Below are 25,443 nucleotides of genomic sequence, written 5' to 3'. Positions count from 1 at the left end.
GTCTAAAGTTTCATCCTACTACTATACTGCATGCTGATTCTGATGGGAGACGCAGTTTAGGACATGCTGTTCGTTTATTCCATTCCAAACCTATTTTAATGGTGTTACAGAGCTCCAGAGACATTAAATGTAAGTTTAATATATTCGAAAATTAATCTGGTTCCGTCATTTCCGTCATTTATTATCATAATATACTCCACTCTCAAATTGATTGAGCATATTGGGAATTAATTCAATAGCTTTCCGAAAATGCGCTATTAAATATTTAACAATGACAAAGATTTTTATTTCAAGCAAAAATTACATAGGCTACAATAACAAAGATTTTACAGTACTATTGTAATACTCGTATATGAATATTCTTCAAAATTCGAAATTGATTACCAATCTCATAGTCAAATACTACAAATTATTGTATAAATACAATATAACTGGGTCACACCCGAAAAAGCAAGATGCTTGACTGTGAGATTCCCATTAATTTTTAGGGGAATTATTACCTTTGTAATTTATAATTTAATTGATTTTATAATGCCTTTCTAATGAATAATTCGTTCCAAAGGCAATATTTAAAAAGTGTTTTATTCGGAACAAATTATTCTTTTCTAGAATAAATAAGAGATTTTCTTTATCTTGTATGATATTGGGGCTCTCTGATGTCCCTCAAACTGTCGCACTGACAAGGAATGCAAACGCGATATTTGATTTCCTTTTTTTTTCTCTCTCTCAACAACATTCTTTATAAATTAACATATTTTTTGCAAAATAAATTAGATTTATAAATTTTTAATCAGTTTATTGTTTTGCAGCAGTCGATTCAAGATCTTAATCAAAACATGAGTTCCCAGCATTGCCACCTCTGTAGTACCGTAAAACGGGGTGACTTGATACGTTTTGTAGTTTTATGTTTTGAAACGAAACATCAACATACAAAACCCTAGATCATATATAATCGTTCAGAATAACTTTCAATATTAACACAATAAATAACAACCTCGCATCTTCAGGAAGATAAGAGTACATACACAGTATCTTTACTTCTGGGATCACCCTAGTATGTTCAAGTCTGATTGGGCTGCAGAGTTTAGCATAGGACTGCAACATGTGTTGGATGATAAATAAAAAAATATTTTTGAATAAAAAGACGATTGCACACATCACAAACGTGACTGAATTCTTCATCAATGAAAAAAACATTGAGCAACATTTGTCGGCTTCACGACCTTGCTTCACATATCACGTATATATGATCTAGGACAAAACGTATCAAGTCCCCCCCCCCCCCAACGTATCATGTCACCCCGTTTTACGGTACGTCACTGATTGATATACTACTTTTCCTCTGAATCATATTCTTGGAAAACTAAAGACGTACCCGGTTGTTGATAGTATATTTATATATATATTTTTTTAATGTTCTGTTTGTATTCTCTGTATTTCATCATCAGAATTATATAAAAAAAAATGTACACAGATTCTGCGTGTGTTGTACATGTCATTTCAGTTCTGTGGGACTTTACACGTCGACGTTGTACCACAGGTTGAACCGTAGGTTCACGATCGTAATCTTTGTGAATTAAGATCCTAAAATGGCGAGCAAGGAGAAGTCTTGAAAATGGATTTTATTATTGAAGTAATACACGTCCTTGTTGATAGTACATTCTTATTACATTATAACTGTGAAAATAATTATTGAATTCCTTGATAAATTTCGCAGTGTTTGTCAATATGAATTCTTCCTTTCATATCAATAGAAACACATGCGTATTCTTTTGCTGCAAAGTTATAGGTTATTTTATTGTCTCAGAGAGATTGAATTTTAACGTTTATAGAAAAGTGGAATGAATGTATGTCATAATGATGCACAAAACGCATGAAGTAATTATATGGTAAGTTCATTAAGTTAATATTAAAACATTGGTTTCACATAACCTGTCATTGTCATTAAACATTATTGATGTATTGCGCCAAAATACGTTTAGCATTTGTCACTAAGATTGATTTACATAACAAAAAAAATACTCCGCTCCAAAATTGGCCAATTTCAAGAAATATACTTATTATTTTGGTAATTAAATGTATTGATGAGCTTAGCTATTCTTAACACTGTATACCACAATAGAATTGGTTTCAGAACCAGAATATGTTATGGAGTATTGTGAAAGAATTCCCCGTAATTGTTTACTTCAACTGTACTGTGTGTTTACCATATTTGGCATATATTAGTTACAATAGCTTCTGATCGGGCTTAAATTAGGTTAGGTTAAATGAGGGGCTAAGTGACATGATGCCGAGGAATTTGACAAGGTTAGATTGGGTTAGATAAGGGGATAGCTAAGCGACAGGAGACCGAGAACTGTGACAAGGTTAGAGCACGGGATATGAGGGGATAGGTAAATGACATGAGGTCAGTGAATGTGACAAGATTATAGTGGGGTAGTTCAGGGGATAGATACAGCTTGATTCAGGGATTTTGACCCTGCAAAAAGTAAGTAGATAGACTAAGAGCGAGTTACTCATCACTGCAAGCGGGCTGGGTTACACAGATCAGGCCACACAGTCATAACATCTAACACTTCCTTCTTATCATGTCGCGGTACACTCCATCTTAAGAACACAATATTCTTCCACACGTCACATTACTAACCACTATGTCTGTTGACTAAAAAATGTCATGATGACTTATATTTTATTGACATGAGTCCCTCAGCTACGAGCATAGACATTATTTTCATTCTTCCTCTTCTTTCTTCCCCTCCTATGCACATTTCTGATTAAATTTCTTTCCTATAACGCAACATGGAGCTCGCTCACTATCCAAACAACCAAGGACAGGGGTCAGTAACGTTGAATCGAGCTGTAAGTGATATGAGACTGAGGAATGTCAAGGTTAGAATGGGTTAGATGAGCGGATAGGTATGTAAGCTGGTGCCACTAAAGTACACAAACACACTTACTGGTACCCTGATTTGCTTTTGATTGTGAATCTATGAAGTTCTCATACAAATTGTTAATTTAATAAATTGTAATTATGTTCGTAAATTTGTCCTTGGCTATTCTGTATTGTGTTTTTTGATAAATGTAACTAATTTTATGTTACAGCCTGCTGGTCCTCAGCACAATAGCAGTTGTGTACGTAATTACTCAAATTCTACGTTCAATAGTTGACTTAAAAGGTGATACAGCCGTACTCTCAAGCTTCGAAGGCAGCTGGCTATTTCGCCTCTGCCTGAACATTTTAGGATATGCCACCATCTTTGTACCGGGATTCTTAATCTACAAATATGTTAAGAAGAGCAATTACTTGGAAAGAACAGGTAAAAGATCATATTTTGTGGTTCCTAATGACATAGACCTAATAATAACAACATATTGTTGGTGTTCGTGCAAAATGTCGTACCGTTAAAATTACCAATTTTTCAGAAAAGTGAAAAAAACTGAATATTTCTGTTGGTTTCAGATCAATTACTTTGAAACTTAAAATATTATCATAAAAACACATCTTGTAATATTTTGCAATTAAGTATATGTGAGCACCAAAATAATGCATGTCTAGAGGGGAAAAATGTGTTTGAATTTTTTGACATATGACATTTTGCACAAACACCAACAGTATTAATACTTCAGGAAGTTATATATTAATCGTCTGTTTAAAAACTTCGATAAGTAAAAAGTTTGAGTAAATTTCAATTTCTACATAATCTTAAATATACATCGGTCATCCTAGAAGTAATATACAAACTTACTTAATTGGTACACATTTTGTTTCATCAATCCACTTAGCCTATATCCACTCGGTAATGAGTTTTAGAATAATATTCTGGGGAAATTCCACAGATAGTAACAGTATATTTCTATTACAAAAAAGAGTAATTAGAATAATAGTAGGTGCCAAATCTAGGGAATCTTGTAGGACTATTTTCAAAAAACTACAAATAATGCCCATGGCTTGTCAGTATATCTTTTCTTTAATAGTCTTCCTCGTATGTAATCGTGAAAACTTTGTAACTAATTCAACAGTTCATAGCATAAATACACGTCAAAAAAATGACTTTCACACTCCATGGGCAAGTCTATCATGCTATCAAAAAGCAGTGCGTTATATGGCAGTAAAAATATTTAATAGCCTCCCTATCGATATAAAAAATGAAACTCAAAACATAAGATTATTTAGGGCCAAATTAAAGAAGTACCTAATTTCTCACGCCTTCTATTCTGTAAGTGAATTCATGACATTCAATAACATTTCATGAAATTGATACTAAAACTATGTGTTGTACTAGTACACTATATTGTAAATCTCGTCTGTATATATTTGATATAGACTGTGACTATAAATTAAGACTTTATAATAGTATTAAGTTTTTTTGACTTGTTCCATATTCTAGCTGTGAAGCAATGCATGAATACCATGGAATGTTAATAAATACAATACAATACAATCAAGATCGTTCGAAATAGTCTCCTTGGAATGTTATGACTACTTATGGTAGTTGTTGGTTGTTGTTTAATTCTCTTTGAAGTTTAGCTCTGGTATGTGTTGGGCCACAGCTGTATTAACGTCATTTAACATTGTAAAACGACCCTGAAGTGGATTTTTCATTTTGGGACTGTAGGTTGGGTGAGGGAGTGTTTCCCACTTCTAATCTGTCAGTACAGCCCTCACTGGCTCGGCGATATATTGTCTCTCATTATTCTGAAGAAGTAGCACATTAGACTCCAATAGCTGTGGTTAATACTGGCGAATTTTTGGGCAGGCTACCTCTGCACAGTCTACTGAAGAATCACCACACACTTCTTGAAGCAGTTCGTAAATTTCCATCGACATACTTTCACGTACTTTTTAACAGTGACATAACCGACTGATTTTTGTCATCCATTTTAATTGCTTTAGACTCAACTCACACAGCCGACAACTTTGCGTTTATTTTGCAGTTATGTGTGATTGTTCTGTGGGTGGTCAGGAATTAGTACAGTGAAACTCTCATTTACGGACATCAAAGAGACATAACGATCTGTCCGCATCTGGGAGGTGTCCTTTATTGGAAGGAAGGCTCCCCAATCTAACAGTAAATTTATAATATGCATTATATATCCCTTCACGCTTTAAATGAAATGTATTACTGTAATTTAATTCTAAATACAGTATACTGTACTACGTAAATTATTTGCAACTTTGAACTACAATAGATAAGACGGAAAAAGGAAAATACAGTACTGTGCCGTGCAATTTTATTCTAGGTCTACAGTTATGCAGTACTGTAATTTACAGTTTTCAACTTAACTTTTATGTTCAGGTGCCATGTCTCTCGAAACAGAACAACTGATTAAAGTGAAGAGAATAATCCTACTAACCCTATCATGTGTCCAATACAATTTCACAATCGCGGAAACCTTGGACCCATCAGACAGGTTAAATTTAATAACTTTGCTTATCCACCCGCTTCCAGCTAACAAGGAGTAGCTGGCTGGGCTAGTGGTACCCTACGAGACCTTTATTGTCTTCTTTCATGATAAGGAATTTCTGTACAGTTCTCAAAACTAAATTTTCCATTTTTGTAACACATTAGGTCTAGAAATCTAAGTTCTGTTCACAGTCAGGAGGTAAAGCAAGCTTTAGGACTGTGAAACAGCTGTCCGTGTCCGTGTGTGAGAGTGTCCGTAAGCGAGAGTTAAATTTATCATTATTTCAATATTATTTCAGATGGGACATAAAAATCTGTCCGTATATAAGAAGTGTCCGTATCTTGATGGTGTCCGTAAGGAGAAGTTTCACTGTATTGAATTATATGGAAACAGATGATGCTAACTCACACGGACCACAAACTGAAGTCATTGTCGACGTCTGTGGTTGTGAGACGTCGGTATCACCTACTGCACAACTGCAGAATTGTCGCTGCCGATGGTCGAGCACAACTCTCACGGCTAGAGCAGTGTATATTGGAGATTACCGCATTCTTTTGATCCGACAAATGCCGACGCGGCGGCCATATTTACTCCTGCAGAGACTCAGTACACCGCAAGACTTGTGTAGGAATACAGGTTTATAGTGTGATATTCCATCGTTATCTTGAAGAATGCCGTGTTGTTGTGCAGTTAATCAATGTGTAATCAATTGTTGTTATACAAACTTAGCATTAAGGCACAAACAAGACGAGGAATGTATTTCTATCATTAATTTTCTCAACGACATAATATTTTCACTGCGGGCTAAAGCAAGGAGATGCACTGTCACATTACTTCTTAACTTTGCTCTAGAATATGCCATTAGGAAAGTTCAGGATAACAGAGAGGGTTTGGAATTGAATGGGTTACAGCCTCTTGTCTATGCGGATGACATGAATATGCTAGGAAAAAATCCACAAACTATTAGGGAAAACACGGGAATTTTACTTCAAGCAAGTAAAGAGAAAGGTTTTGGAAGTAAATCCCGAAAGGACAAAGTAAATGATTATATCTCGTGACCAGAATATTGTACGAAATGGAAATATAAAAATTGGAAATTTATCCTTCGGAGAGGTAGAAAAATTCATATATCTTGGAGCAACAGTAACAAATATAAATGATACTCGGGAGGAAATGAAACGCAGAATAAATACAGGAAATGTTTGTTATTCGGTTGAGAAGATTTTCTCATCTAATCTACTATCAAAAAATCTGAAAATTACAATTTTACAAAACAGTTATGTTATCTGTTATGTATGGTTGTTAAACTTCGACTCTCACTTTGAGAAAGGAACAGGATTAACCCTTCGTTGGGCATGTGAGGTCTTTTGAGACCCCATGACTCATTTGCCACTACACGTAACATTTTTAACGTGTCCAGCGGAGGGTTAAGTGTGTATGAGAATAAGGTAAGTAGGAAAATATTGGGACTAAGGGGATGAAATCACAGGAGAATGGAGAAAGTCACACAACACAGAACTGCACGCATTGTATTCTTCACCTGACATAATTAAGAACATTAAATCCAGACGTTAGAGATGGAGAGGAATTGTAATACGTACGGGCGAATCCAGAAATGCATATAGAGTGTTAGTTGGGAAGCTGGAGGAAAAAAGACCTTTGGAAAGGCCGTAGATGAGAGGATAATATTAAAATGGATTTGAGGGAGGTGGGATATGATGATAGGAACTGGATTAATCTTGCACAGGATAGGGACCGATGGCGGGCTTATGTGAGGGCGACAATGAACCTTCGGGTTCCTTAAAAGCCATAAGTAAGTAATGACAAAATATTTATAATTTAAAACATCAAGGTGGGCAAAAGGGGACGTTGGAAGCCATCCCAAACTGGTATAATATTGGTAACAAAAACAGTTCTTGATTTTCATGAAAATTGTCAATAAAGCGAACTTCAAATATCTTATGCCAGATAGATGCATGCAGGATGCATTAGAAAATTTATTTTCTACTGTCCGTTCCATAAATCCAATCCCAGTTGCAAAATAATTCAAAACTGCATTGCGATTTCTCAGCTTTTCTAAAAAACGAAGCATTAAAATTACGCAGTTTGTGATTCTGAACAATTAATTGAGTTTCTAGGTACATATGTAAGTAAATCCGAAATGGAAAGGTCTAGTGAAGATGAATGTTAGTAAAAGGAAATTGATATAGGCTAAATTGTAATTTAACTGAAAATATAAATAGTGACTTGAGTGAACAACAAACTCTTTACTATTTGTTGGGGACAGTTTTGTTCAAAATAAAACAAAATAAGTTATAGGCCTATAGTATTTGTGAAAACTGTTTTTCATCTCTAATAACTGATAACAGGGATGAATCTATAAATTTATTAGCACATTAGTGACCCTCAAGTCGTATAAGGTAATGTCACTTGTACACCCTTGTAAATTCGTATTTGATATAATTCTATATGCAGAAAAATGTGAAACGTTGGTAGAAAATTAGTTGAAATTAAAGGATTTGAAGTCTTTATTCATTAATACTTCAACTCATATGTTCCCAACTTGTTATAATATTTTTGAAAACATCTTATCACTGTATTTTAGGACTAGAATATATTTATGTTAAGAAAATTGTCTGTTATAGCAAATGCACTACAACAATCTGCTAGCCCTAAATGTGGCAGTCGAAATGTTGGCATGAGAATTGCAGCAGAAAATTGCTGATGTTATCCCTATTAAAATGGACATAACATAAATAATAAAGTGTTATCTCTAATGAGTCATTTCACTATGACAATAATGTTTATTAATCCTTGTCTCCTGTATTCAATACACCACAACAACTTGTATGATATCGCCTTTAATGACCTTCCTTCTAGCATTACTGCTTAAGCTTCTGTGCCGAGCAAGGAGTAAATATGGCCGCCGCCGCCGAGAATGCGGTACTCTCTAATATACACTGCTCTGCTCTCGGCCAACCACTCGCCACTGACACCGTATTCTTGGAAACAACAGATGCTTTTACATCGTATCCTTGGAAACGATAGATGTTTTTTTGGCAAATAGCAAGCTTGTGGTGTGGTTGTCTGTGGTCGATATGGACTTAAAGCAACCACAAAAAAGAAGTTCGCGTGTAGTCGGTTCCACTGACAGCCCAGCTACATACAAACTGCAAAATAATCACAAAGTTGTCGGCTGTGTGAGTTGAACCTTATACACAAAAAAGTTTTTAAGTAATTTAGTTGAACTTGCACAGAATCGTTCAGAATAACTTTCAATATTAACGCAATAAATGACAACCTCGCATCTTCAGGAAGAGAAGAGTACATACAGGGCTGGGCAAAATACTGACATCCAAGTATTTCAAATACAAATACAAAATACTTCAAATAATTGTATTTGAAATACAAATACAAAATACTTTTAAAAAATTAACCAAAATACATTTGTATTTCAAATACTCGATAAAATATATAAGCCTAAAGAAATAAGAATATTACTGAAAATCTAAAATATTATATTAACATTAAAAGTATTTTTACCTCGAAGTTTTATATAAACACTGTAACTGAACTTCTTCCTTTTCCCAGTCATCAATGAAATTATGCTACATATGAATAATTACTGCTCACTTTCAAAACAACCAGTTCCTCAAATGTTCATAAGATAAGGATCCCCTTGCTTGTGAATGAATAAATCCTGCAAAACAGAACAGTCTTTCTACAGGCGTAGAGGAACACAAACTTGTATTATATTTATAAAAGCTTGTTTCACTGTTGGGTATTTCTCTAGAGTGCACAGGGTTGTCCCTTTGCCATTGAAGAATTGTATGAGCTCATACTCCACAGCAGACAAGTTCTTTTCTTTTTGCTTTTCAAAGCCTGTTTTGAGTTGAAAACATAAAAATTGTTTTCATCGTCTGAACTGACCAAAGATGTAGCAGACAACTGCTCAGCTGATTTCACAACACATATTCTGTGTCCTCTTCTTATCACTTAGTGAGGAAATGTCAGGTAGCCATCTCATCTTCAATGATGGGTGGAGCAAGCTGCCAAAATAGCTCAATTTTCTTCTGGGATCAGATCAAACATCACTTTAAATCTTGATGAAAGCGAACTTATTAGGATTGGAGTTACTTGGAATAGTTGGCGTAAGTTACTAGGTAACAGAATATGTAATCTGTTTTAAGGGAAATTAATGTGGACAAAAGTTGGCCGTAATAGCACGTCTTCTCATTTGCATTAAATTAAGGGCTACGGCAATGGGTTTCAGAACTGCACAGTATTCTTCAAGGTACTGAAACTCAACATCTTTGAAGGTTGGCAATCCCAGTTTTTCACTTATACTGTTTATATCATGTTTGAATTGCAATATTTGAGAGATTGAGTCATAAAGAGAATTCCATCGAATTGGGCAAAGAAACTTTAATGAATATTTCAAGACATCGGATATAATTTCTGAGTATTTGAGTCTCCTAGATGCATTCCATAATGCTAAACTTTTAGCAAGTGTTGGGTGATGGATCCTTGATGCTGTTGGAGACTTCTTCATAGCATTCAGGAAATCAGTTGTGGCAAGAAAACTAAGTGTATGGCTAGCACAACTGAAATGGGTAGGCAAATAAGACAAAAATTCATTCTTCAAATCGAAATCCAAATCTGAAGAACAAGAAGAAGAAAAAAGTATTTTGAGTATTTGAAATACAAAATACATCAATTTTATGTATTTAAATACAAAATACTTTCGAAAATCCTTACAAATTACAAAATACAAATGTATTTCAAATACTGCCCAACTCTGAGTACATACACAGTGTCATTACTTCTGGGATCACCCTAGTATGTTCAAGTCTGATTGGGCTGCAGGGTTTAGCATAGGACTGCAACATGTGTTGGATGATAAATAAAAAAAATAGTTTTGAACAAAAAACCGATTGCACACATCACAAACGTGACTGAATTCTTCATCAATGAAAAAAAAAACATTTCAGAGCAACATTTGTTGGCTTCACGACCTTGCTTCACGTGACAGGGTAGGGATTCACTTTGGATGGCAATACAATTAATTTGTTTAACTTGCAGGACCTGGCTGCTTTCCGAATGCTATAAGACTGTGCCTGGCTGGTCCAGATCCTCTGATTGGTGCAGATGGTTTACAACAAGTGCAGTCTCAATCATCCCACGCTTTACAACAGACTCGCAGCACCATACAGGAAGCTATCCTCCTCATTTTCTGTTTTATGGGACTTCAGTTAACATATCTTACATGGGGTTTATTGCAAGAGAAAATAATGACACAGGTAATATCTCTAGTATTAAAAGTGGAAGGATATATTTCATAGCAACATTTTGAGCCATTGCTTTCCATTCTCATGTGATTGTAGCTTAAAAAAATCAGTCATGAAAATTATTTTATTTATTTATTCGTTTGTCTGGCTGTCTGTGTAAGTATGTATTTATTTATTTAAGCTACGAATATTTATTTATTCATCTATTTATCTATTCATTCATTTACGAGTATTTATTTATTTATTTCCGTGTTTATTAATAAATTATTATTTATTAATTTATTTATGTGTGAGTCCCTTTACACTCTAACCGGAAAATATGTGCCCAGGACCTCTATTGTGGGAAGATGGCGGCCTGGCCAGTGCTTACTATAATATAGTCACCCTTAAGGCCCACTTCCACTTACCGGAATTGAATCGAACAGAATTTCTCTTCACAATGTATTTAAATGGAAGATAGCACAAAGTGGCACGTCGAATCGAACAGAACAGAATTTAGGAGCTAGAATATTTATTCCACTGCCAGAATAGAATTTCTTTTTTCGGGTATGATCATAAGCTCTCATGAAGCCTTCGTGAAAAAAACAAATGAACCACATTCATTCTTGGTGGCTTAATTTACTATTGAAAGTTATTGATGAAATAGTACATATACAAAAATAACAATTTAATATGAAAGAAGATAAATTAATAAATCTTGTGTAGAATTATCCTCTTTTGTATGACAAAACACAGAAGTATTGTTCGGTTCGATTCCACTAGATGTGAGCGGCAGCAGACTTTTCGTTTTGTTTCGATTCCGTTCGATTCCTCTAAGTGGGAGCGGGCCTTTGCCTAACACTTTTACAATAATTTTGATTAAAATATGTTTAGCTCAACTATGTGGATGCATATTGCATGAAAATAAAAATATGAATTGGATAGTTTATCTCCTTAAATATCCTTCTCTTTCATTCTACTGTATCATGGAAAAATGTGTATATTATAACACTTTTGCAATAATTTCAATTAACAATAAGATATTATCACTCTCTCACATAGAAGTGAAAATTACCGGTTTTGAATGGATTGGTAATTGCAACTCATACAGAGTTCGGAAATGTCCGTTTTTTTAATACGAAAAGAGACAATGAAAATATTGATGTTATTATGATATGGAATTATCCGGTTTTGACTGAAAATACTGATTTTACCATACTGTTTCTAATGGAAATGACCAAGTTGGAATGAAAACAGTAACATATTCAGAAACATGCTTCTCTAAACTTACTGAACTGTAAAAAACTCTTTTTTTTTTTTTTGTTTTTGATGGAAATGACCAGTTTTGTTTACAACCTCCACTACTTTAACACATATTACACCTATACAAAAGGGCAATTTAAGATAATTATTGGATTTCTATGAGATGATTCTGTGAAAAATGTTTTAATATTTTAAATATTAATCTTTCCTGTAGGAATACATGGATTCCAGTGGAACGAAGGGGCATTTTACAGATTCACAATTTCTCGTCTTTGTGAATCGGATCTTGGCATTTGTACTCTCTGGATTATATATTATGTGTACAAGGCAGCCTAGGCACACGGCTCCTCTCTACAAATATGTTTACTGTTCGTTCTCCAACATTATGAGTTCGTGGTGTCAATATGAAGCTCTGAAATACGTCAGCTTCCCAACACAGGTTAGAAGTTCATTTTATCTGGAAGTAAAGTTGTACCGTATTTTCTTTCATTTAATTTGTTCATTGTGATGATATACTATAGAATTTGAGTTCTTTCACCTTTTTCCAGTTGAAGATTGTATCTCAGTTGTTAATTTCATTAGACAGTGTTATTGAATGTGGCAGAATTAATATATTTATTTTTATCGAGATATATTGTTATTAGTATATACCGGTATTGGATAATAATGGCAAAGTTATATGTTTTGTGATAGTGATAATGATGTTTAATAGGGCACCTGGGATCTGAGGGTAATATGTGCCCATTATCTAAAGTTTTTTAAAGCAAACACAATTGAATATATAAGCAAACTACAAACGTTGTTACTCTAAATCTAAGCACACAATTTATTTTGCAGTTCGTTATAAAAATTATCTTACTTTGTATGTATGTCTGTAAAAATGAATATAAATTAAAAGTTTGATGCATCTACATTTTAGGCCTAAAATTATTAAAGCTGACATGTTAATGATCATTGATCAGCCTGTAGTCTCTCGTGAATGTGGTTTTACTTTTAAAGAAAATTAGTTTTAAAATTTCAAGATTTTGGTGTTACTGCAAATTTGGCGTTATTTTAAGATTATATGTACATTGCATGTTTTGTAATCCTGGCTTAAAATATTAAACACGATAAGAATAGTGTATGCATTATTTCAGCATCAATGTTCAATTTTTACAATTTATACTGTATAGATTTTAATACATGGATGCACATTCATTTGTTAACAAAATAGCGCAACAAAATGTGTCATTGGGGGGGGGGGGAGACGGAAATTGTGCAAATATTACTACTGAAAAAAATACATTGGTGTTAAGATCTCACGAATAAAAAAATATTGGTGGAATTTGTGTTATTACACGGATTTGTGTTATTTCGCAATTCATAAGCGAGTTTTTTTTTGGGGAGGGGGGAAATGAGAATAATTCGCATTATCACGTCTCGTGAATTTCACGAGAAAAATAGAAAACAGTTAAAATACCTTAGTAAATTCTCATCACTGGAATTTACAATACATTATATTATATTCAAATACAGTAAAATTCCTCATTTTAGCATTCCCTATTTTTAAGGAATAATTTCAAAAGTTCAGGCAAAACTACCACAAAACCAGTGTAATTGAATACTGCTTTTATTGAATTACATTTTAAAGGAAATTCCGCTTTTAAGGAATACATTTGAATGAATTTGCGAATATACAACCCATTTTAACAAAATTCCGAACCTATTTCAAATTGTTGTGATCAATTTCTGTACAAGGTATAGGTATTTCAGCAGTACTGGCAGTTTATTCTCTGATTACCACGCAAATCGTCTGTAGCTGCATTTAGATTGGCAACAGGCCATGATTGTTTGGCCAAACACCTGCATAGAATTGGAATATATCAGTCCCCTAACTGCCCATTGTGCAACTCAAACCAAGAAATGGATTCGGAACACCTCAAAATCTGTGCTTCAGTGACTGACCATGATAATATCTTTGAAACATATTGGAGTGCAAGAGGTCAAATGACTTTGTCAAATGCCTGGCATTAGAAAACAACAACATATTTCAATGTCGTTTTCGGCCCATTTTTTGTAGGGAAATAATTGCTACATTAATTTCTTATTTGCTGATATTCATATAACTTCGTCATCTATAAGGGTACTGTAACATAAGTAGCACAATAAGCCTAACGCTATGGTGCATCTGGAGAAATGACAGACTTGATGTATATAAAAAATATATATATTCAAACCAAAGAGTGTAATCTTGATCATATTTAATTCGTTACTTACATTTTAGGTCCTAGCAAAAGCTTCCAAGATTATTCCAGTTATGATAATGGGAAAGATTGTCTCAAAGAAAAAATATGAATATTATGAATATGTGACAGCAGTGCTAATATCACTGGGAATGGCATTCTTCATGCTGGGTAGTGCAGATGACCATAAAGGTATTGTATGATGTATGGTAAACTAGAGAACCTCTGTTCTTATTAAAAATGCAGTGTTGTGCGTTTCCTTAGAAACAAATGATGTACAATCTTTTATCCATGACCATAACGAAAAACATGCCTTTACTAAATACTTTTGCGTTTGTAAAGTAGGCTTTTATTCAACATTACTTTATTTCACTAGTGAGATAAAGACTTTACCTCACAGTTTGTACTTTATCTCACAGTTCATTAGTATTTTCCTAGTACCCGGGTACACACGTCTTTTCCATAAGTTAATATATTAGTTACTACTTCTTTATTACCATTTCTTAAATATACATACACTCAATCTCCTCCTCTTTTCTCTATCTGGTACGTCGTAATTTGTACATTACATCCATATCTAATATGCATCTTTTTAAAATTTTGTAATAATTTACCTTTTGGGATGCGAGGAGACTTGAACCTGCGAAGTTGGGTTTATAGGATTTTAAAATAACACGCGTTAGTCAACTGAGCTAAACAGACACGATGATTAATTAAGTTTTAATATTCCTCTTAAGTTTACAGAAGTAAAATGTGAAATTATTTTAATCACAATAGTCCCGTGAAAACTTCTAAATAATCCCTGAAACTTCAAAAAGAGGAAAATACACGTTGAAAATGGAAAAATATATATAAAATTATATAATTAATTATAATTTGTTATTTATCCAACGCCTTAGATACCATTCTTTACTAATCATGGCCTCCTACATCATGACGTACCTAGTAATGTATTGATTCTAAAATCCATGCCACGGTATGTGATTACATGAGGACTTATTTTCAACATATTTTCTTTCATAAAACATAATTTTTCGTTATGGTCATGGATAAAATTACGTATGGTACTTGTGAGCGTGATCTTTATTGCACTCGTGTAATTTAAGCACGAGGCTGACGCCTCGTGCTTAAATCTTTCCACTCGTGCAATAAAGATGCACTTACCTCACAAGTACCATAAATAACTATTTTCTTGTGAAGTTAAGTGTTCGCAGTAAGAAAAATGAAATGTTTTGAAAGTTCTGTCCTCTATCTTCAGTTTTATTTGAATGAATTGAAACTTTCTCTAATAGAAGTAACAACTGTTAACATTCAAAAGCTTATCCAGAAACGAGAAAGATAAAGCCATTTTTTATATTAGAATCTGAGAAGGCAAGTCTGGCACCATATGACTAACGTCTTTGGAAAATAACTTTTTAGTCATAAGTTATTCTGTTGCACATTTGAACCATTTTATTAATAGAATTAGATAAAATATAAAGATAATTGAGATTTAGATGTATGATTAAGAAGTTACCAATTTTGTTTAATTTATTAATTAGTCTATTGTTTTGTTGTAGGGGTTGCAGTGACTACTTTCTCAGGACTGATACTTCTGGCTTCCTACATGCTATTTGACAGCTTCACTTCCAATTGGCAAGGAGAATTGTTCTCGCATTATGGCATGAGCTCAGTGCAAATGATGTGTGGAGTTAATCTCTTCTCTTGCCTCTTTACAGCTGTCTCCCTGGCTCAGCAGGGTGGATTTATACATTCCATCAACTTCATGACTCAGGTTGGTTGTATGATATGTAATAAACACACAGGGGCGTTCGTAAAACCTATGAGCAAAATAAGAAGACTTTCTTGTAACTTTGTCAACAATGACTCATTCTGTATACTCTACTTTGATAACAATGAAACAGCGTAAACAAAAGAGATCTTCTCTTTTTTTTTTATTTTATTGGGTTATTTTACGATGCTGTACCAACATCTAGGTTATTTAGCGTCTGAATGAAATGAAGGTGATAATGCCGGTGAAATGAGTCCGGGGTCCAGCACCGAAAGTTACCCAGCATTTGCTCGTATTGGGTTGAGGGAAAACCCCAGAAAAAACCTCAACCAGGTAACTTTCCCCGACCGGGATTCGAACCCGGCCACCTGGTTTCACGGCCAGACGCCCTGACCGTTACTCCACAGGTGTGGACGGTCTTCTCTTACCAATATAAAAAAAAAAAGAGACATATTGTGAAGAATGAAGGAATAGTTAACAAGAAGTGGGGGAATAACAGAAGGGTAAGGGAATCCCAAGAAAGGGTGAAGGTCACTTATGTCCCAGCCACTATAGGAACTTGATAAAATACCTCGAAAATACCTTGGATTTATAGTATTGATTAGGAGAAATTGATGTGATCACTGGGAGAGCTATAAGTCAATCCAATTCACCCTAAATACGTACCTTATATACGAAAATCGTCGTGTGTGAATGAACAATATGGCCATATTTCGTTAATGTAACAGTGGGTTTCAGTGTCGTCAACGTAGTAATAATACTACACACCTAACCTAACCTGTTACATAATACACACCTAATCTAACCTAACCTAACCTGTCACATAATACTACACACCTGTAGTAACATTCCTCACATTTAGTATCATTTCATTTGCATGTATTGCTGACCCTGCTACTCGTGTCGGTAGTCATCTAGTGGAAGTGAATCGTAATTTCAAGAATAAAATATGGCGACTTTCATATTAATTACATTTAGTTCGTTCAGTGTATGTTTTGTGATATATTAAATGTGTTAATGTAGTGATAATTTTTCATTATACAATAAGAATTGAAGTGTGTTGTGGTTGTGATAAAAGTATTGAAAATTGGTTTATAGCGCAACATTGGCAGTGATAAAAGTCAATATTCGTTCAGTGGCCAGTGGATACTCTACCTTCTCCCAAGAAAGAAAGTATGGAAGGAATGGAAACAAAATGCCACAATATTGTACTAGAGTGAAACGGTGAAACGCAGCCGGGAAGACGGTTTCGAACTTTCGCCAGCGCAGAGAGAGACAGAACTATGAGATGCGGAGATGCCAAGTTGCTTACTCATAACAGCACGAAGCGCGACACCAAAAGCTGTGTTAAATTGCGAAACTAAAGTACTTTTTGCAATTGCATGTATGCTATCTTTATATTAAAATTGAGAATCCGTAAACGTGTTCATTTCCTAATGCAACCAAGAAAAAAAATAAATTAAATTAACAATAGACACAGAATCAAAACAAAAACCATGGAATAATAAACACAAAATTAAAAACTATAATAAATTAATAAGTAGACAATTACCTGAACATTAATCGGAAATATCTCTGAGATCATTTTCCGTATCATCGTCGTCTGCATCATCGTCTTCACTTTCTTCATCACTATCTTCAAGATTGATGATGAAGGGCTCCATTATATCATCCCTACGAATCTCTCGTGCATAATCTTCCTCTTGCAATTTTTCCGCGTGCCGTACTCAGTTTTCCCAAGCCTCAATTGATATGGTTTCAACAGCCTCATGTGTCAATGTCTCGACGTCGGCGATTTTAAAAGTATTGTTTTTCTCGGCAACATACGATTTCATTTGCGCCCAAATTAATTCAATAGGATTGTAATGGCAGTGGTAGGGAGGGAGGCGAACCACTTGATGGCCATGTTGTTTGGCAATGCTGTCTATTTCATACGATACTGTCTTCGACTTGAATAGTTTTACCAACATGAGGAGTTCTTCTCTTTTCTGGGAAGATGTGTGAGGAATATTGTGCCTCGGATGCCAAGACATTATATCTGCTTTGCGGGTATTGGTGGATGGAGCTCGGTCTAGTTGAACTGAATGAATACTGGCGTTGTCCATTACTATTGTAGAATTGGGTGGAATGTTAGGCAATAATTTCTCCACAAACCATTTCTTAAAAAGTGAATAGTCCATATCTTTATGGTAATCTGAATTTGATGTCTTGGATTTTGAGCGGAATATAAATTTGCACTGCGGGATGAAGCCAGTAGCAGATGAACCAACATGCAACACAATGAGGCGGCCACCTTACCAATTGGTACCCGTAGTCCTCCAGAACCATCACTCATTTGCCAACAGGCACTCCTGCTATGATTCTGATTTATCCAGGTCTCGTCTAAGTAGAATATCAAAGACTTCCCGGCTTCTCTTATCTTATGAATTGTTCTTAAGAAGGCTATTCTAGCTGTAACAATGTCAATCCTTTCCAAAAGAAATTTCCTCCCGTCATTGCATTTTTTAAAAAAGAAGCCCATTTGTTTCAAAATCCGCAGTATCGAATCCCTACTGCCATTAAATCCCACTGCTTCTTTCATTTTTCGAACCAATTTTAATGCAGTAGGATATTCACCATTCTTATACATGCCAAATATTGTTGTACGCAGTACATGTTTATCGAAGTTATCCAAGTCCGTGACTGGTTTTTTTCTCTTAGGATTTTTCCCTGGCGATTTGAACACTGCATTATTTTTATTTCCTACTACATGCTTCTGCTGTCTTCTTTTGAGGTGTGGCAACGTCGCGTTCCTTACATTCACCACATCTCGCCGTCTGCTGCTCGATGCTTACGAAGTACAAATACACTTTAAACACTATTTCTCTCGCCTGCCGATGTAATACTTGCCGTTTTTCTCTTCCTGGATCCATGTTTCTATAGTACACACACAAATAATAATCTAAATTTGTTTATCGTAATACTTTCAATGAAACTCTTAAAACATCCACTCGTGAACCGCACACTCTATCGTCTGTTACTGAAATGATTCTATTGGCTCAACGGAAAACACGTCATACCACAAAGCGCGCGAATGCTATCGCGCAACCGTCTTCACGCCGCCTTCCCGGCTGCGTTCCACTCTAGCCTCTCGGCTATGCTTTTGTCAGACATTGAGCTTTGATAATATCTCTAATAGGCAAAGAAAGGCTGCACCTATTAAGAGAAGAGACGGGTGAAATTTTGGTCATTTTCAGTCAAAAAGCGCAATTTCGTTTTCTTGTAAAAAATGAATCAGCAATCTCGTTTCTAACACACGTTTGTTCATTGAGATTTCATGTGGACTTTAGTTGAAAGGTCTGCGTACTTTTATTGAATACTAGCCATATCTGTGCACTCCGCTGCATCTGTTAGAAATAAATATAAAGTAATTACATAATTAAAATAGGACGTTTGATCCAGGGAACAACTTTTACAACAGCGCAACATAATCTGCTTCGCTCATTACCCAATTTTTTTTGCATTGCATTTATTGCATATATATTTTATGTATTTTAATTCAATTGAGCATAGTTAAAATTTGAATTATAAAATAATGGATTGCTAAGCTAACGTATTATTACTGCATACTAAATCAATACACTCTCGTTGTTCGTTAATTCTCTGATATTAAAATGAGTGTACATAAATATTATTTTAAGAAATACAGAAAACGAATGTACAAAATAGTCTATCAAATTTTCTGTGCATAAGAAGCTATTTAATCTTACCTGTCCTCGATTTACTTAGACGTTACTGTAATAACATTATAGCATTATGTCCATCTAGAGAAACTACACTTCCCAATGGTGAAATAATAATTAATTATACAAATCGGTTAATTTAGCTTCTGATATGACTTCATACAAACACAGAAACATTCTCTGTAGGCTACGTTTAATAGCTTTCGATTGTTGATGTCCAAGGCCCCTGTTTCGATTGTTGTTGTCCAAGGCCCCTTATAGACAAAGTCATTTGTTCTTAATTCATTGCACCGTCTTAGATGGCGTTATTTTAATTTTAAAACTCATTTATCTCATTAAATATCAGTCCTATCAAAATTTTGTAAAGAATAAAACTTATCGGAAATCATTTTTAAAGAAACTTTTGTTATGTAACATTTTTCACAAAAATCAATAATAAGCGAGATATTTCGATTTATTTAATTGAGGCCCCCTTATAACCCCCCTTTTAAATAAAGTATTTTGAATGCCATATAGCCTAAAATCTAAGTTCCAACGAACTTAATTTATATTCCAATTTTGATATAAATCGGTTCAGCCATTATTGCGTGAAAAGATAACAAACATACAGACAGACATACAAACAAAAATGTCAAAAAAGCGATTTTCGGTTTCAGGGTGGTTAATTATATATGTTAGGACCAATTATTTTTGGAAAATCGAAAATTACCAGAAAAATTTCGGCTACAGATTTATTATTAGTATAGATTTATATCCAGTAATCTGAGAAACAGATTTAATCTTATTGTGGGTTGATTTTCAGAGTTTGGACATTGTGACTATGATGCCATTAGCCTTTGGGCTTGTATGTGTACTGTACTCTTTGTTTGTTTTTATTTCAGTTCCCGAAATTTGTGTTTGACTGTCTTGTGCTGTCAGTATGTTCAGCTGCAGGTCAGCTATTCATATACTACACCATTGCAACGTTTGGGCCTGTTGTGTTTGTTATCATCATGACTATCAGACAGGTAAGACATTATGTCCACATTGAAATGTATAGATATCAGTGACGGTTCCTCGGAGGAGGGAAGGGAGGAACGTCCTCCTCACATTTTTCTTCTTTTGAAAGTAAATACCAAATGAAATATATGCCTTGAAATTCGAGGAAGATTCGATAATTTTTAAGTTCACAGCTATAAGAAAACCTCGGTTGATCGAGTTTTAAACGACGCGCACTCATGTGCTGCTAGAAAACTGTGAGAAAGATGCGAGATTGTTTGTGTGGAGGAAAGTCAATCCATTCCTCCTTTACTGTAGTTAACACACATAGACAACAGCGCGCTAGCGGCCAGAGAAAGAAGCAGAGTTTTAAAGCAAGTAAGTGAACGGATAGGGAGGAGATCCTCCTCTGAATCAGCGCATGGGCGGCAAATAGAAACCGGCTGGTCTTGCAGCAAGCTCGCTACCGCTGCCATCTAACGATGCAGCATTCAACCAGACTATAACACATCTAGGAGGAGACACAATAAAAACAGTTTTAACGCAAAACTATGAAAGACACCATATAAACTTTCTTAAAATTATAAATTAAAATATATTATTCATTGCACTTTATAATAAGCTACTATTCATGATGAATTTACACAAGTAAGGTCAAATTCAACAGTGTTCATAAATGAGAACCAGCGTCGTGATATTGCCACTGAAGATGGAGGAGCATTCCTCCGAAACATGTCTGGTTTTTAACTCATTATATTAATTTTAATTTAATTATCAAAAAGTGTTCATACAACTGTAATAAATCATTTCTTTGTATGCTTAATATCTACTATTCATGTTTTGAAACTTTCGAGGATATCTGAAAGTTGAAGTTGATTTATATAAAACAAAGAGAAAGTAGTTCTACGTTAGTATCGCAGATCTTTTTGGCCACTGAAATTCACTTCCATTCATTGTTTACTAGACAGGACAAGACCCAAGTTGTCAGTTTTGTACAAATATATTTGAAATTGAAACTACTGCAAACTACATTATTTTTAACATAAAAAAGTTAATCGGCTACTGGCAGCTTTGAACAATAATGGTAGTATGACTTTACAAGAACTTACATCCTTGTGATACTGAACTTGTAAAATGAACGTGTGGCAACACAGACCACATGGGTGGGTGCAGTGTTCTCGCTTTCCTAACAGATTATTTCTCATTCCCATTTCCGTAAAACGGTTCCGGTTACGTGTTAGTAGCTGGTCTCTTCCAACACGTGTGATGCTGTAGTGTGTGCGAAAAATGCTGTGAGGTTGTCAATTTCCTTGTAATTGTTAATTTGTGTAATTATTCAACAACGAATGTAAGTGAAAACATATTATATTTTGGAGAATTTATGAAACTCAGTTTACAAAATCAGATTATTTCTATACACCCTAACACTACCTGGTCTTACATGTATGCATGTAGGCTAATTTGTAGCATGTTTCTCTCAAGAAGGTGTCATTTTGCGCTGTTAACTTCTTTCCTCCTCTTAAGAAATATGCAGGGGCCGCCACTGATAGATATCACCGTTCTCAAAATGGCAGTTCAAATGGTATGCAGGGCTGTCAAGTTAAAATTCTGAAATAAGCTTAAAATCGTGTTCAGAAAAGCTGACAACAACAGAAAAAGCTGACATCACTAATTACTATTTTCATAAGACAAATTATAAGTAAAATGTTTTACCATGCAATAATAAATTATTCAGCATTGAAAAATGTGAAACACACAACAGATGCAGCCAGAATACTATGAAGTACTTTTATTATACTCTTCAGTGGCACTGCTAGCTTTATTAGAATATTTTAAATCAAACACTTGTTCATGGCACTTTCCCTCATAGTTTAATTTGCAGCATACAATGGAAGAGACAGTTCTGTCTTCATGGAGGAAGGAAATTGAGTTTTATTTTGTCTCTATAAAAATGTAAACTGAAAATAGAAATAAAACAGATAATACAAAAATAGAGGCACAGCACTTGTGAAAAAGCTCACAAATGGGTACCACGCACTGACAAGCTGAAAAACCTTAGAAAACTCTGATGTCACTTTTAAAATCTGACATTTGACATCCCGTTTCCTTGTCTGTTTTTGACTCTACACATCACACGGTCTTATGTGCAACACAGTTTTAGTAAAGGACTCCTACAAGTGAGCTTCCTGGTTTCGAACATATATAACTTACGTTTGATAAAACTGATACCAGTAGAAAATCGTGCAAAATTGTATTAAACTTTTTTTGTTTGAAATATCTCAAAGAATAACCCCCTGAAATTAATGACATTACTCATGGTACACTCTGTATATGAGTAACGTATATTTATTATCCAAGTATTGAATATGACATGCCTATGGTAATAAATACAGCTTCATGGTACAGTGAAACCTCTCATTTACGGATGTGGAAGGGGCGTAACAATCTGTCCGCATGTGAGAGATGTCCTTTATTAGGAGGGAGACTCCCAATCTAACAGTAAATTTATAATATGCATTATGTATCCCTTCACGCTTTAAATGAAATGTATTACTGTAGTTTAATTTTAAATACAGTCTACTGTACTACAGCAAATTCTTTGCAACTTTGAACTACAGTAGATAAGACCGAAAAAGGAAATTACAGTATTGTGCCATTCAATTTTATTTAGTTATGCAGTACTGTAATTTACAGTTTTCAACTTAACCTTTACATTCAGGTGCCATGTCTCTCGAAACAGAACAACTGATTGAAGTGAAGAGAATAATCCTACTAACCCTATCATGTGTCCAATACAATTTCACGACTGCGGAAACCTTGGACCCATCGAACAGGTTGAATTTTATGACTTTGTTTATCCACCCACTTCCAGCTAACAAGGGGTAGTCGGCCGGGCTAGTGGTAGCCTACGAGACCCTTATTGTCTTCTTTCATGTTAAGGAATTTCTGTACAGTTCTCAAAACTAAATTTTCCATTTTTGTAACACATTAGGTCTTGAAATCCAAGTTCTGTCCGCAGTCAGGAGGTAAAGCAAGCTTTTAGGACTGTAAAACAGCTGTCCGTGTCCGTGTCTGAGAGTGTCCATAAACGAGAGTCAAATTTATCATTATTTCTACATTATTTCAGTTGAGACATAAAAATCTGTCCATATATGAGGAGTGTCCGTATCTTGGAGGTGTCCGTAAGGAGAGGTTTCACTGTAATTGTTTGCATGGTTTCTTTTATAATTTATACCTTTCCTTTTCATGCCCTTATCGTCGCTTGTTAATCTAATTAACCCCACCCCAAATTCTTAGTATTATCTTTGTAAGGTGTTACTATTTGAGATTTTGGTAATTTGTTTCGAAGTCACACAGGTAGAGAATTAAATACGTGTAATTTTCTTCTTTTATAGGGTCTTGCTATTCTGCTGTCTTGCCTCATCTACAAACATCATATCACAGCTGTGGGGATTATTGGTGTGATTGTGGTATTCGTGTCTGTGTTTCTACGGATTTATTGCAACCAGCGGTTACGAGCAATCCGAAGACGTGCCCAAGCATCAAGTGGTATTAAAGTGTGATGAGAATAAAATGTTGTCAATTGGGAAGCAAGTTTTTGTTTATGCATTTTTTTTGTACATAACTATTACATTCAGACCAGGTTTTCATTAATGTTATCAGAGCATTATCATTGCTAACTTGAATCTGCAATTGCAACATTAAACAACAGAGTACTGCAATTTTAGCTGTTGGCTGCAACAGTACCAAAGTGTAAAGAAGTATTATTTCGACACAGATATCTTTTAGTAGTGTGACTAAGAAAAGGTTCAGTATTACGTGTTAACAGTAAATTAATGAATAGATGCCCTAATAGTTCTTGAAGCACATAATTTGGTATTAATGAAATTAATGTATTGTAACTTAGATTTTAATTGAAAAACTACCCTGAGGTCTAAACATATTGAAAGCTTCAGGAAACTTAATACAGTGAAATGTCTTTATAACTACAACTAGTGGCTTGTGCAGCAGTAGCGGCTGGTGGTCAAAATAATGAGTGTGCTACAATTTCTATATTGGCCTACTGTATACACTTCTATGTATTTATCTTAATTTGAGACTCGCCTAGTGACGAAATATGAAATCCATACGACGTTCCTTCCTACTGCAGAACCTGTCAATTACCCTGGTGTTAAACCCTTCAACTTGGATATCATACTCTTTTCTATTGACAGTGTTACTTCACAGAATGGATCCTGTGAATTGTTGGAGGCTATGTATCGTAACAATTGAACAGCTCCATCTATATTCCGGAAGGCAGGTGTTCCATATAGAACTCAAAGTTGTGTCTTTAACACTCTTTTGTTCAGTACAGTATAGCTGTTGACAGCAACTTCAAATTAGCATTCAGGAAAATTAGGCTATCCAAAAATTTCCAGAAAATTTGCTGTTTAACAATTTTGTTGCATCTAGATAGCTTAAAGACTGGAAATGGTGAGTAGTTTTCTGAATTATACGGTCACATATTTCCTTGGCTTCAGTTTTCTGGGATTCCATTCTCTGTCGCTTGCCGACTGATTCAGGAGGAACCTCAAAAACCAAGTAGACGGCAGCAGCAGTCGGACACTTGAATTACCAAATAGGCCTACATTGTAAATAGTTCCGAGTTCTTCCACAAACAAGCATTCTCTCGTTACGCTTTACTTTTGCAATCTCCAAGCTGTGTTGTGCTGAAGCTGACTACAGCACTTCCCCGCGTAAAAATAGCCAATCAGGGCAGTGATTTCATCGCATTAATTGTCTACATTCTCATTTAGAGTTCTGAGTAGCACAAC

At 34.8% G+C, this 25,443-nt stretch overlaps 1 protein-coding gene across 1 annotated transcript; it reads left to right on the top strand.

Annotated features, from left to right (window-relative positions):
* The first annotated feature begins 1,399 nt into the window (after positions 1 to 1,399).
* Positions 1,400 to 24,462, top strand: sll (adenosine 3'-phospho 5'-phosphosulfate transporter 1). Its single transcript, XM_069829490.1, has 8 exons — positions 1,400 to 1,889; positions 3,103 to 3,317; positions 10,489 to 10,706; positions 12,151 to 12,375; positions 14,200 to 14,350; positions 15,718 to 15,932; positions 20,533 to 20,658; positions 24,025 to 24,462. The coding sequence occupies exons 1-8, from the start codon at positions 1,846 to 1,848 to the stop codon at positions 24,190 to 24,192; spliced, it is 1,362 nt and encodes a 453-aa protein (XP_069685591.1). The 5' UTR covers positions 1,400 to 1,845; the 3' UTR covers positions 24,193 to 24,462.
* Positions 24,463 to 25,443: the final 981 nt, after the last annotated feature.

Source organism: Periplaneta americana, chromosome 6 (assembly GCF_040183065.1).
Source record: "Periplaneta americana isolate PAMFEO1 chromosome 6, P.americana_PAMFEO1_priV1, whole genome shotgun sequence".
NCBI lineage: Eukaryota > Metazoa > Arthropoda > Insecta > Blattodea > Blattidae > Periplaneta > Periplaneta americana.
This window is presented reverse-complemented; position numbering and strand designations above follow the sequence as displayed.

Excerpts from the sequence above, each read along its gene's own strand:
- sll (XM_069829490.1), top strand. The coding sequence starts at position 1,846 with ATGTATGTCATAATGATGCACAAAACGCATGAAGTAATTATATG. Across the intron at positions 3,318-10,488 it reads CAATTACTTGGAAAGAACAG|GACCTGGCTGCTTTCCGAAT; the intron begins GTAAAAGATCAT and ends TTTAACTTGCAG. Across the intron at positions 15,933-20,532 it reads CCATCAACTTCATGACTCAG|TTCCCGAAATTTGTGTTTGA; the intron begins GTTGGTTGTATG and ends TTTTTATTTCAG.